Source organism: Palaemon carinicauda, chromosome 6 (genome assembly GCF_036898095.1).
Source record: "Palaemon carinicauda isolate YSFRI2023 chromosome 6, ASM3689809v2, whole genome shotgun sequence".
In the NCBI taxonomy this organism is placed as follows: Eukaryota; Metazoa; Arthropoda; class Malacostraca; order Decapoda; family Palaemonidae; genus Palaemon; species Palaemon carinicauda.
The window spans coordinates 36,133,510-36,148,060 of record NC_090730.1 but is presented as its reverse complement, the minus strand read 5'-3'; the positions used below and the strand labels follow the sequence as shown (position 1 = coordinate 36,148,060).

Here is a 14,551-nt window from a genome sequence, read left to right as displayed (position 1 = left end):
GTTCTTAGGAAAAGTCAGCTTTAAGCATATGAAGAATTATTTCTTAATCAACTTTAAGTAAATATATAGAAAAAATACTCTGTCTGAATTATGGAGTAAAATAATGTCACATTAGACAAACAAATTTTCCAATACACTACCTGTGTCTTTAAATTTCTTGATCGATATTCCGTCGGCAGTAAAATAAGTAGGGTGTCGAAGGTTAAATTCTTCTCGTCCACCTAAGAGTACCAACTCGATTCATTCTTCTTCAGGCAGAGCCATCATTCGATCTGGATAAGAAAAATAACATAAATGAATAAAATAGTGAATCTTTCAATGTACCCAGACTTTGTGGACACCCTGTGCAGTATGTGCCGCATTACAGTAAGATGCAATAATTCCCTTATCTTTACTCTAGAACGGTCTTTGTACGTAAATTCGGCAATACATCCCTTTGTGGGTACACACAAAATTAAGAAAGAAACTCCTGAAAATAAAAAGTTATTGATGATAATGATAACGTGGTGTTTTTTAGTATTTTGAACTGATGATATTATCAGGCAAACTTCAACCGTAACCTAGAGATAAGGAAATCAAGCTATTACGGGAAAATTAATACAAAAGTAGTATTCATCTAGATAAAATGTATAAAAATAATAATTAGTTATTTAATCTAAAATTACATGACAGCTACTTGATTTCCATTAATACATAGAATTACATAGTTCACGCAAAATACTTTTTCAAATAATACCAATCACACTTTTAAATCAACGTTAACATTAGTAAGTTTCATGAAAAGCAATATAACCATGAATTTAGACTCTGATCTTTAGACCTAATTATAAAACTTTTCTTGGTATGTACAAAAAAGGTTCTTGCATAGAAGTCGCGACTCCTGTCGTAAAATTTGTCTTATTCCTAAATAGAAATGATAAAGTTTAAGAAATGAGAAAAACTCGTCATCGTTTGAATGTAACTAGATTTTAAACAAATATGTTTGGAGAAAATGATATTATGGTTAAGATTAAGTTACCTCAATAACATCATAAATGAGAGAGAGAGAGAGAGAGAGAGAGAGAGAGAGAGAGAGAGAGAGAGAGAGAGAGAGAGAGAGATTTCTTAAGCAAGAGAATTAGAACTTTGTCTTTTTTCGTTTACAGTTGGGAATGTCCGGTGTTTTTATTTAATAATGATTTATAGATGGTGAGTGCAGATTTTTTTGGAAATTTTACAAGCTTTTCAAATTGTAAATATAGACGGTAAATATATCCCACTGAGCACCAACACCTCCCTACATGATCTGATATTTAAGCTCTAAAGCTTAACTCTGGACATTTTACTGAACTCGCCTCAGCTCAAAAAACCATACAAAATTAGAATTTATGGTTTTTAATAAAATATAACTTAATAGCTTTCATATCCATTAATATTTAATGCTATCAATATATTGTTACTTTTTCATATATGTAAATAGAGAAATCAAAGATAAAAATAATTACTGGACGTTCAATACGTCCCATGATATATATATATATATATATATATATATATATATATATATATATATATATGTATATATATATATATATATATATATATATATATCCACATATTTATATGTTTATATATATGTATATTTATATATCTATATATTTATAAATTTATATAACTATATATTTATATACCTATATATATATATATATATATATATATATATATATATATATATATGTATATATATATATATATATATATATATATATATATTTTATATATTTATATATATATTTATGTACACACATATATATATATATATATATATATATATATATATATATATATATATATATATATATGTATATATATATATATATATATATATATATATATATATATATATATATACGTATACACACACATACACACACATATATATATATATATATATATATATATATATATATATATATATATATATATCTATCTATATATCTATCTATATATATATATATATATATATATATATATATATATATATATATATATATATATATATATATATATATATATATATATATATATATATATTTATATACACACAAGGATTCTCCATATTAGAGCATACAGAGAAATCTACCAATATGCGCCAACACAAGAAAGCTCTTGATAACTTGCATGCCAGGAAAATTGCGTACCTGAGACCACATAGGATAATAAGCAGAAATAATTATTATTCTTAGAATTACAGAAGAGAAAAACAATAAGAAAGTTCTCTCCTTCCCAACAACGACGTTAATGATGATAAACACGGAATTACGTGAGGAAAATGGAGTGTGTAAGACAGAGCAAGCGTGACTTTCTTACATAAAAAGAAATAGGAAAAAGCTTTCGATAAGGGTTGTATAGAATGGGTAAAATAATAAGAAAAAAATATTTTGTCGTAAAAAGAAAGAGGTTGAATGCAGACATATGATAAAAAGAAAAAGCAAATGAGTATTGTCAAAATATAAAAGGAAAAGTTTCAATTGATTTTTGTTTTTGAAATGAAAAGCAAGTACTAAATCTGGAAAGGATAAAGAAAAGAAAATCATTTAATTGGAAACGACTCAATACCAATTTAAATAGCTTAATTTTGCACTTTTCAGAACACATCAATCGGGATCGAAAAATTGATAGTGAAGGAGTCTTTAAAATCATTTATACAAGGAAAGAAAACAAATGATAGCATTTGGTTTTCCGATGAGTAAACATTTTCCGACAAGAAATTTTATGGGACTTCTGGTAACTTCTCCCTAGATGTACTAAAACTCAATTTGATATCAAACTCAATGCATTTTTTTCTTCTTTTTTGGTAATGCACTAACATCCAAAGGCCTTAGCTTGGTAATTTTGCCCAAAAATTTCTTGGTCAGGATGTTCATCTAACCACAGAATAATGTTCAGTAACCTCAAGGTGCGAGAAATTTTAAGGGAAGACTTGCTCATGAAGTAGCACACTTAAAACTGTCCAGTCCTTTCCTAAAGATCATAAAGTCATTTATAGTTCACCTAGTGATAGCATCTGAGTCAACCAATAATACTTAAGAGTACAATTTATACCATTCACCAATACTTTGAGCAAATATTTTATTTTACTCGATTATGATGAAGAATTATTAACATTCGTCGCAGGTGTTTAACCCTATCGAACGTAATATTTCGTTTTATGGAAATGGATCCATGTAATAGATCATAGAACTAATTATATCTACATTATTTCAATTGGTATCAAAGATTTTCTCCTGCTGATCTGAGGACTGCCAATAAAAAGCAAATGCATTTATCCAAGTTTTTTAGCTAGAAGACTCATCCTCCCTTATAAAGGCCGTGACAGACCTGAAGGAGGCATGAATGAGGGACAAGCTCCTAATCACCTAACTTTATTTAGCAACAATGCTGGTATTTATAGATCCCCAAAGGAATAAATAAGGATGTCAGTTGTATGTGTACATTCTATGGCTTTTGACAAGAAGGTTTGTATTGGTATAAAAATTATCAATATAATAAATTACTGAAAATGGAGTTAAAACTAGAACGGGCACTCGGTTGAGCGAATACCAACGCCACATTTGTTACAATGGATATGCAAACAAATCTGATAACAATTACCGCCTAAGGACAAAACCTGCAGTTTCTGCAAGCTTACTAACCTTGCTGCCTTAGGAACCCCAACAGCTAATAAGGGTAGTGACGTCTCTACAGTATATTATATTGTATATCATACGATAGGCAATTGAATTATGCATATTTTGGGACTAGTTTTATGCAAATTGGATGAAAATTTACCACGATATAGAAAAAAGGCCTTTTAACTTTTTTGTGACCTTGACCTTAATCACCTTGTATATCACAAGATAGGCTATATAATTATAAACATTTTTTGCACTAGTTTCATAAAAATATGATAAGAATGACTACGGTGTAGCAAAAATACGTTTTTGACCTTTTTGTTACCTTAACCTTGTCCTTTGACCTCGTCACTTTCAAATCGCAAGATAGGCTATTGAATTATGCACATTTTGGCACTAGTTTCATGAAAATCTGAAAAGAATTACTAAGATAAAGCAAAAAGACGTTTTTGGCCTTTTTGTTACCTTGACCTTGTCTTTTGACCAAGTCACTCCCAAAATCTGATCAAATATGTACTTTCGTTAATGATAACTATTTTATTTACTTTGCTTTCCTGATGTCCAAGCTTCTTGTATAAAAGCGATATTTATGATATTAATGTTGTATACATATAAATGTATATATGCATATGTATGTATGTGTAGATGTATATATATGTATATATGTATGTGTATATGTATGTATATATGTATGTGTATGTATATGTATGTGTATATATGTACATTTGTATATGTATGTGTATCTGTATGTATATATATATGTATATATATATATATATATATATATATATATATATATATATATATATATATATATATTTGTATGTTTGTGTATGTTTTGCTTATGTATTTATATATATAAGGCTACCGTATTGTCATATAAATAAACTGCACTGAAAATAAAAAAAGAAGAAAACAAGAATATACCCGCCACTAGAAATGACCCTTTTTAGCAGGTGTCTAATGAGCTGGGGGACTCCTCCACCTGACCCAGGTAGTTGGTAAGGGAGTGTCATTGTTCTCTAAATCTCTATATGTATGTTCCTACGTTTGCTTTCCCTATAAATTGTAAAGAAGCCTCTCTCAATAAATCAGTCCTCTGAGGAAGTATCACGAAACTAGTCAGGACTTTATTGTATATTTCGTATTTTCATTTTCCCTGTGGTTCTTCTGCGTGTGTATACAGTATGTGTGAAACTAAGAGCCCCTAAATATTCAATTGGATTTTTGTTAACTAACTTTTAGATTGAGAATTTCAGCTTGACTGAAGGTAGATGAATCAGTGATTTTCCTATTATACAAAAAAGTGGCTCTTGAAAAAAACTCTTCCTCTCCAATTAGTGTTGTGTTATTGGTCTTAAATATCTACAAAAATCACTAAATCCTCTTGCAAAAATGTTATGCTTCACTTATGCATAAGTAATATATTTACCAATTTCTTGTACATAAACTTTATTGAAATCATTCCTAGGTTGTATGCACAGTAAATAGTAGAATCATCTTTCTTAAATAGTAAATTAACTCTCTGTGGTTTTGGAATAATAAAAAAAGGAGATAGTTGGATTTGAGAGCTCTATAATTTCTTTATATTGGTTTCATTAGGAAGTTTGATTTCGTTAATCGAATTATTTTTTTTTTAATTGAAAGTTTTATAGTAAATTTATTATATTTAGTTTATATTTATTATATGATGGATATAACAATTGAGTCGGATGTTGATGTGTTTCTCATTATGATCCAGTTGCTCGCGTGAATGTACTGTAAATATCAAGTGCTTTATGAGCGATTGTTACAGTCAACGAGGTCAAATGAGCAGAGAATTATCGAGAACTAATGTAGAATGGTGCTTTGACTGTATGTAATACACACTAACATTAAAATGCACTTAATCATTATAGTAGAAATCAAGGAATGCATATACGAGTATTAACCACAGCTCTGTGTAAGAAGGTCAGAACTGTTTCCCGTATTTGAATGATAGCTATTGATGTCAGTCGTCCCCTGATATCAGTATGAGTAAGGTTTTTCTTGTCAGGATGTCTGTTAATGATGATAAGTGATTTTCTGCGTCATGTTAACGACAGTTCTCATCAAATATTATCTTGTTTATTTGTTTTATTCTGTTTTTTTCTCAGTTATATTTCATTTTTACCTCTCTCGTCGCTTGTTCGATTTTTATTTTTCCGTTCTTCTCATGACATTTTCACAATGAAATTTTCCGTTTCCCAGTCATCTCTTTCTCGTTAAGAACCGTCCTTTCTTAATGGCATTTTGCAATCCTCTTCTCAACTGTCCTCCTCTGTTATTGAACCCCACGGCATTCTCCCATTGGTATTACTCCCTACCTTGTCTAATTGCCGTTTCCCATTGCCATATTGCCTTTCTTTATGCATTTCCTGGAACCCTGTTATTAGAGGCAAGGAAGCATGAAATTGCCTCGGATGATATACTCGAGGGTCAGAGTGTTATGCGACCCTTAATTCTCTCGCTGTTGATCAACCATAATCATTCACGAATATTGCTTTGTGAACGACTCTTTCCTCTCGCCATCTTCTTCAAAGACATTTAAAATTTGCTGATGACTAGTTTATGATGGAATGTGATCGTGAATTGGGAATTTACAAGTGATATACTAATCTTTGTTCTGTTGAATATTATTAATGATTTCAGTTGAGTTTTTCTTTAAAGACTGTCACGTTGGTTTTGGGACCTTATTCAAATAATCTTTTTCTGTTCATGGATAAGAGAGGATAGACACTTTAAAAAACCTTACTACAGTCACACTATAATTTTTTTTTATCATTTCATTTTGTCATTTATTTTATGAAAGTCTATTATTGACTTCCCTGATTCATAATTATAAGACCTGTGACGCCATCACATTATCATAAGAAAATTAAAGATTTACTTTGTCAAAGTTCTCAACAATTGTAAAACAAAAGAGGTCAAAGTTCAAAAGAGGGGTAAGACAGAGGCAAATCTGTATCCGAGAATGTGAATTTTATGAAAAAAAATATTACAAGTCTTTGAGCACACATAAGTTTCTCGAAAGTCAGAATGATTATCAATTTCATTCATAAGAGAAGTGCTCTTTTCAAACAGTGGTTAAGTTACATTATTCTTGGGCGAACAAACGGTCAGGGAACGGAGGAATTATTGCATTACTTTACTTTAAAGTTTCTCTCATTTATCTCTTCACTATAAAACATTTAAGTATAAGTTCAAAAGATATTGATCTTAGCAAGCAGTGTAACTACGAGTCAATTGTAACTATTATTCGTGGCGACTCATACCCGACTGAGATGACAGCCAGGGGCGTGGCTGGGCGTGACCCCATATCCTACTGAGAAGAAGACCAAATATGATCATGGTTGAGGAATTGTTCGTTATTCCAAACCGGATCCATCCGATAGGCCTTCGCTCTCCTGGGCCTTTGCTCCCCCAAGGAATCTGCGAAAACAAGGAGGAGTCAGAAAAAACCCTTCGTCTGCAGATTGACATAGAAACAGAATCCTGTCGCCAGTGAAAGCTGAGAAAGCACACACTCCCAGGCGAGCCAGCGAACTGAGGTCATTCACATGACCTCAAACAGAGGTTCACAAACAAGGTGTACGTGACAACTTAAACAAAATGTTCTAATATTTTTGTGGTAGATAATAGAAATGTTTCATAAAATATAAGAAAGTTTATGATGAAATATAGATGCTGAAAACCGTCATACAAAAATCTATATCGTTTTTATGTCTCTATTTGTAGTCCTTCATTTATGATATCTCTCGGATATCGATTCATTTCTTTGAATAGGAGACAAATAATGCCGAAAGAATTGATATATAGAGGCATGAATGTGCTCTAGTCACTGCACAAAGAAATTTCATGAATATCAGCAACGTTTAGATCAAAATTCACCCCACAAATATATTTGCATTTCGCCTTTAGTCAAGAACTTTACATAATGTTCAACTTTTATGGAGCGATCAGGCTCATGACCTTTTGATCTGGAGTCCAGTGGTGTTTTCTTATTGACAGTGCCCTGGCTTCAATGAAAGCTACGTTTGCCTCCGTTGTTCTCTCTCTCTCTCTCTCTCTCTCTCTCTCTCTCTCTCTCTCTCTCTCTCTCTCTCTCTCTCTCTCTCTCTCTCTCTTTGTGGGTGCGTAACGCAAAAATATATTTTTTTGGTATATTGTCGAATATAATAGGAAAGTAAAAATGTAAGCATGTCGAAGTTATATCTTACACGCCAAGCAACACTAGATTTCTTAAACACCTTTTCACATCGAAATTACATAACTTCTCTAATTTCTTTCCAATTTCACGGTTTTCCTACATTTTAAAAGACTAAAACATGTGAATTAAACGGCTGATGTTTTAATGATATATCTAAATCCAAGATCTTTCGGGACAGAGTGTCACGTGTGTGTGAAAAAGGAGGAAAGCATTAGGAAAATATTTATAAAAAGGAATTTTTTTTTGAAAAGTAAAAGACAAACTCATTGACCAGCTTTTCAAGGGGAAAGGCATGTGTGAGAATGTGATCATTCCTATGAATGAATTTGTCATGTAAATTAAGTGATTCAATATCTATATACTCAATAGAACATAAAATAAACTCAAATGAAAACATTTAAAATCAAGAACTAAAGGAAGTAGAATTGAGTAAAGAAAATCTTTAAAAAGCAAAGAACATTAAATGTAAAATATCGGTTGAGCCCACCAAGTCTTTTTTTCATATAAAACCAAAAATCTGCTAGTTTTCTTGTTTTATTGTGTTATGATGTTGTTATCTTTCGTAAAACTATAGTTTTCTGATTACCACCACCCACATACCCCAACAGTAATGGTGGTTCCCGAAGTGGGAATCGAACTTTTAGGTGGGATAAAATGAAAACTATTGGTTTACGGTAGATAATAGCAGAACTCACCGAAACAACTAGAAAACTAAAAGAAAAAATACTTTTTTTCAAACGAAAACAAGAGTGAAAAAAAAAAACCTTCGGAATAACTGAAGCAGAAATACCTTTTTTCGAAGTACCGTTTTCTCCCGAGCACCGTCTTCTAAAACTTTAACAGTGACTGATCCCAAGCATTGTGATTTTTCTATCCCTTTAATGGTTTATGCTTCGCCGTTGCTACATTCACGAATAAACACGGCGTCAATGACCCTAGATGTCAGGATGCCAGAAAACATTAAATCAATCAATCATGAATAAACAATTCACTGCTTTTCTGTTCAGGCAAGTATTACATGGATGTGATGATCATGCCAGCCACATGTGTCACTATTTAAAGTACCATAATATGTTTTAGAATTACTGTCGTCAGTATCTTAGAGACAAACCGAGGCTCGAGGAAAATTTGTTTATGGAAAAGACCTCACGGGTCGTCTCATGCCACGCTTTTGTTATGGCGCAACATCAGGTCTAGATTGCATCAGAAAATGAATTCTAGAAGCTTCTGTTACGTGACTGAAGTGGATGTTCTCAAGGAAACCAATCAGATTGCAGAATATAAAAAAACTCCTTATATGAAAATGGGGATTATCCAACGTAATTACCTCTGCCCACACATGGATATAAAAGCTTCCAAAAGAAATTGTCCAAAGGTAACATGAACAATGTCCAGACGACACAAGAACCGCGTCCAGAAGAGGTAAGAACATGATGAGAAAACCAGAAATCGGAAAGAGACAGGTTCGGATCTACCCTTCAGACAGCAAATACCTATCTCCAAAATCTTGTCATGTTCGAGACGATGAGAAGAATTGAAGCAGCTAGCCCCACTTGCTTGTGACGATAAGTGGAGTTGTGTGATTAATGTAATTAACGATTTTTGTTTGTAATATACCTTGGAAAACACTGCCACAGTTATGAGGTTGTTAGATTGTTTACACCTGTAGGAGTTGTCGGAAAAACAATGCCGTTGTGACGAGGGAGACAGATCGTTCACACCTTGAGGAGTTGTCAGGTAGCTGTTGTCCGGGTAGGGTGATTGCCCCGGGGCTCTGAGGTTGTGAATTCGTGGTGTGGGTCCTTTCTTGCTATTCTCCTCATTGGTTGGTGAGTTGCAACTCGAAGGTCGTCCATTACTACCACAGAGGGAACTGGTAAGGTGAGTTTTAACTACAAGCTATCTAGGCCTATTCCAAGAAAGTATGACATCTAAGATTACAATGGACATGATTAAGCCATTCACCGGCAAAGGAGACGTTGTGTCATGGTTGAAGAAGGTGACCTTAGTGGCTAAGCTACAGAAAATAGTAGACTTAGCCAGTTTTATTCCTTTGTATCTGGAGGGTGATGCTCTAGCACTTTATTTGGAGATGGGTGATGAAGACCAAGAATGTGCAGCAAAAATTCAAAAAAAATTGAAAGTAGCCTTTTCTGATGATCCATTCTCAGCTTTCGGAAAACTTTTTCAATTGAAGTGGACGGGAGAACCAGATGATGTGTATGCTAATGAGGTTAGGAGGCTGGCGGGTTTAGCTAAGTTTGATAAGGTTGGTTTAGAAAATGTTGTGAAACTAACGTTTGTTAATGGTTTCCAGATAATATTGGTGTTGCTTTACAGCAATTGCCAAATGTCATGACAATGGCAATGAGTGAATTTATTAGCCATGCTAGGATTTTGTCATCTAAACAGCAAGGTGGTGTGGTAGCTGTAACTGTCAGAAAGTGCGGAGAAGGAGGTGGTGCAAAACATGAGAATAGGGCTAGGCCTTTCCAGTTTAGGGGTCAGTGTTTCTGATGTGGTGGCCCTCATATGATAAAAGACTGTAAAGAGACACAGGTGAAGTGTTTTAGGTGTAATAAAATTGGTCATATGGCCAGCCGTTGTCAGAAACAGGTTGAGGAAAACGAGTAAGGGGTGACTACTGCGCCTCTAGCCATCCTTTTGATGATAAAAAGGTGCACCTTGATACATTGCCTATAATTGATGTTTGGACTGGTAATTTGACTGCAAAGGGTATTGTAGATACAGGCTGTTCTACATCTGTGGTACATTCTAAATTTGTGCCTCACTGTAAAGGAGTAGTGTACATCAGTGCTTTTGATGGGAGTCATATTAAGTGTAAAGTTGTAGATTGTGTGGAGCTGGGTGTGAACGTTAAATCTGTGACAGTGAGGGCTGTAGTGTCGAATCAACTGGTTAATGGCGTTGATGTGGTGTTAGGAGTTGATGTTATTGACCAATTGGGAAGTGTCACAGTGACCCAAGGAAAGGTATGTTTTGGTGCTTTTGGTGTTGCTTCAGTTGTTCAAGAAATTAAGCATAGACTTGGTGGTGAGAGGGATAAGAATAGTTTAACAGTTGTAATTGAAGATCCAGACTTTCATGCTAGGTTTGATGGACAGAAATGGACAGTCAGGTGGTTTTGGGAAAATAAGGAAACTGTGACACTGAAGAATAAAGTAAGCTGTTATGATAAAAAGCTTGATGGTTGGAAGAAGGAAGAATTTGAGAAGGAAGAGGATAGGTCGATTGCCGAAGGTATTTTAGTTCCATGGAAAGAAAAGGTTGACGTTGGTATCATTCCTCTAATGGCAGTGGAACAGCCAACAAAGAACAAGGTGAGACCAGTGCTTGATTTTCGGGAACTTAATGTAAATGTCAAGTGTCACACTGGTGATGATGTGACTGATGTATGCCGTGAGACACTGCGAAAATGGCGACAGACAGGTGAGAATGTGTCTGTTGTGGATTTGAAGTCGGCCTACTTACAGTTGAGTGTTGACGAAAAATTGTGGCCATATCAACTAGTGAACTATAAGGGACAGACTTTTTGCCTTACAAGATTGGGATTCGGGTTGAACTCTGCACCACGGATTATGTCTAGGATACTAAAGACTGTATTAAGTAAGGATGAAAAAATAGAGAGAGCAACCAATTCATATATAGATGACATTCTTGTGAATGAATCGATAGCTTCTACTGATGAGGTGATAAGACATTTGAATACCTTTGGGTTGATAACAAAGTCCCCTGAGTCGCTCAATGGAGGTGCTGCTTTAGGATTGCAACTGCAAAGAGTTGGAGGAGAGTAGATGTTCCAGAGAGGTAATAAGGTGCCTGAAGCTGCAGATATGCTTACAAGGAGGGAATTGTTTTCAGTTTGTGGTACATTAGTGGGTCATTATCCTATAGCTGGATGGTTAAGAATTGCATGTAGCTACATTAAGAGAAGAGTCTCAGGAGCACGTTGGGAGGATCGTGTTGGTGAACAGTCCATGATGATTGTTAAAGAAGTAATTGAGAGAGTAAAGTTAGATGATCCTGTGAGAGGAAACTGGTGTGTCCCGAGTGTAAAGCATGGTGTTGCGTGGTGTGATGACAGCAAAATTGGTATGGGTGTAGTTTTGGAGATAAATGGCAAAATTACTGAGGAGGCTGCTTGGCTTAGAAAAAAGAACAATTTCAACCACATCAATGTTGCCAAACTAGAAGCTGTTTTGAAAGGAGTAAATTTTGCCATTAGATGGGATTTTGAGTCGATATAGGTGAGGACTGATTCTGCAACCGTGGGGGCATGATTGAAACTTATAGTCAGTGCTGAGAAGCGTGTCCACACAAAAGGAGCTGCTGAGATGATAATCAAAAGACGCTTGGGTACATTGAAGGAATTGATTTCTGAGTTTGTTTTTAATATCGTTGTTGAAATGGTGCCTTCAGAGAAGAATAAAGCTGATATTTTGACAAGAGTCAAGAAGAATTGGTTGGTGAGCAGTGAAGTTGAACATGCACATCTCTGTGTAGGTGCTGTAGTTGATATAACAGAGTTACATAATAAACACCATATTGGAATTGACAGAACACTATATTTAGCTAAAAAGTTGGATCCTCAAGTTTCCAGAGAATGTGTGAAGAAGGTGTTGTGATCGTTGTCAGTCCATTGATCCTGCGCCTGTGATGCACAAAGGAAGCGAATTAAGTGTTGAAAGAAACTGGCAGCGCTTAGCTATTGATGTTACTCATTACAGACAGGTACCCTATTTATCAGTGTTGGATTGTGGTCCAGGTCGTTTTGCAATATGAAGGCAGCTAAAAAGAGAAGATGCTCAAGAAATATCTGCTGAGTTGAATAGCATCTTTTTGGAAAGAGGGCCATTTGATGAACTATTACTGGATAATAGTACAGTGTTTAGGTCGCAGTGTTTAGGAGATATGTTGTCTCGTTGGAACACTGTTAGGGTGTTTCGGGCTGCTTATCGACCAGGAGGAAATGGAATAGTTGAAAGACATCATAGGACCATCAAGGCTATTGCAGAGAGAGGAAGAATTAGTCCAATAGAAACAATGTTTTGGTACAACAGCACACTAGGATCTGGACAAGTTGAATCGTCAGTTCCACAACTTTTGGTATACAGATATGAGTGGAGGTATCCTTCAGTAGTCCCCAATAGAACAGATACCAGCCAAGACAAGCCCCTTTTAATTAAGATGGGAGAGGAAGTGTGGGTGAAGCCCCCAAACGCCCATTGTACTACTCAATGGCGTAAAGGGACTGTCACTCATGTGAACTCTTCAAACAACATTTCTGTTGATGGAATGCCAAGGCATGTGTTGGATGTGCGACCAGTTATAGTTCCAGCTTCCCTATCTGATGGCTCAAGCGAAATGTCAAGTGATGATTCAGTCTCTGAAGAATCAGTGGAACCGCAAGTAAGTGTTCAAAGAGAAACGGGAGAAAATCAGCGTCCACAGAGGAATAGAAAATCACCTGTATGGATGGCTGATTATGTTTCTGATTAAGTCTTGTGCTGTGCTGTGTGTGTGTGTGTGTGTGTATGTATGTATGTATGTATGTATGATGCGTGTTGATCTTAAGATCAGGTGGGCGTGTTGTGTGATTAATGTAATTAACGATTTTTGTTTGTAATATACCTTGGAAAACACTACCACAGTTATGAGGTGGTTAGATTGTTTACACCTGTAGGAGTTGTCGGAAAAACAATGCCGTTGTGACGAGGGAGACAGATCGTTCACACCTTGAGGAGTTGTCAGGTAGCTGTTGTCCAGGTAGGGTGATTGCCCCGGGGCTCTGAGGTTGTGAATTCGTGGTGTGGGTCCTTTCTTGCTATTCTCCTCATTGGTTGGTGAGTTGCAACACAAAGGTTGTCAATTACTACCACAGAGGGAACTGGTAAGGTGAGTTTTAACTACAAGTGGCCAAGACTGTCTGCGGCCTGCTCTCCCTTTTACACCATCACCGAATTCTGGAAGGAAATAGTTGCTGTCCCATCTTGATGCCACAACTCCTGTCCCATAGAGTTCAAAATCATAGTGCCAGCTTCATCTGAACTTCAGCCTCCTTTCTGCGATGTGCTCAAGCCTAAAGCAGCTACAGAAAATTCTAGAACGCTCCATTAAGCACAGTATTTTGCTGTACTTTCATGCATTCCCCGCTTTCAATTAACATTTGGCATTTGTTACTAAAAGTAAAAGAAAAAGAAACATGATTGTTTTTTTTTTTGGGGGGGGGGAATAAACGTTGTGCTTTTAGTGAGAGTTTCGTTTTATGTTAATTTCCCATATTTCAGTTGTTGTTGTCGAATCCTTTTAGTTTAGATATTGAAAAGAATCTGTAACGATTCTAATATTGCAACAGTCATACCTGTGTTTTTTTTTTTTTTTATTATTACCGCAAGAACAATTTTCAACTACATTCTTCATTAAAAAAACAAGTTACCAGTATGTAAATAGGGAGAGAATTTTGTTATTTAAAACTCCTGATCTTTTGCAGCTGAAAACCTGGTGAGATGATCATTGCAAACTTTTGACCTCAGCTCTCCTGTATTCATAAAATATTGCTGCAAATTACTGCCATCCCTAGTTTTAGTCTGGTACAAAATAGAAACAAAAAAGATAAAAAAAATAACAAAAAATCCACTATTTTCGAAAT

The 14,551-nt window shown here is 34.8% G+C and overlaps 1 protein-coding gene across 1 annotated transcript; it reads left to right on the top strand.

Moving 5' to 3' along the window:
* Window positions 1-9,823: 9,823 nt before the first annotated feature.
* LOC137642941 (uncharacterized) lies at window positions 9,824-11,696 on the top strand. The gene is made up of 3 exons (XM_068375805.1): window positions 9,824-10,114; window positions 10,222-10,384; window positions 10,681-11,696. Exons 1-3 carry the CDS (start codon window positions 9,824-9,826, stop codon window positions 11,694-11,696), a joined length of 1,470 nt encoding a protein of 489 aa, XP_068231906.1.
* Window positions 11,697-14,551: the final 2,855 nt, after the last annotated feature.

Bases quoted from the DNA above. Each gene is read 5' to 3' on its own strand.
- LOC137642941 (XM_068375805.1), top strand. From the start codon at position 9,824: ATGGACATGATTAAGCCATTCACCGGCAAAGGAGACGTTGTGTCATGG. The intron at 10,115-10,221 runs GTTAGGAGGCTG...GTTGCTTTACAG, and splicing joins ATGATGTGTATGCTAATGAG to CAATTGCCAAATGTCATGAC. The intron at 10,385-10,680 runs GTCAGTGTTTCT...CTCACTGTAAAG, and splicing joins TAGGCCTTTCCAGTTTAGGG to GAGTAGTGTACATCAGTGCT.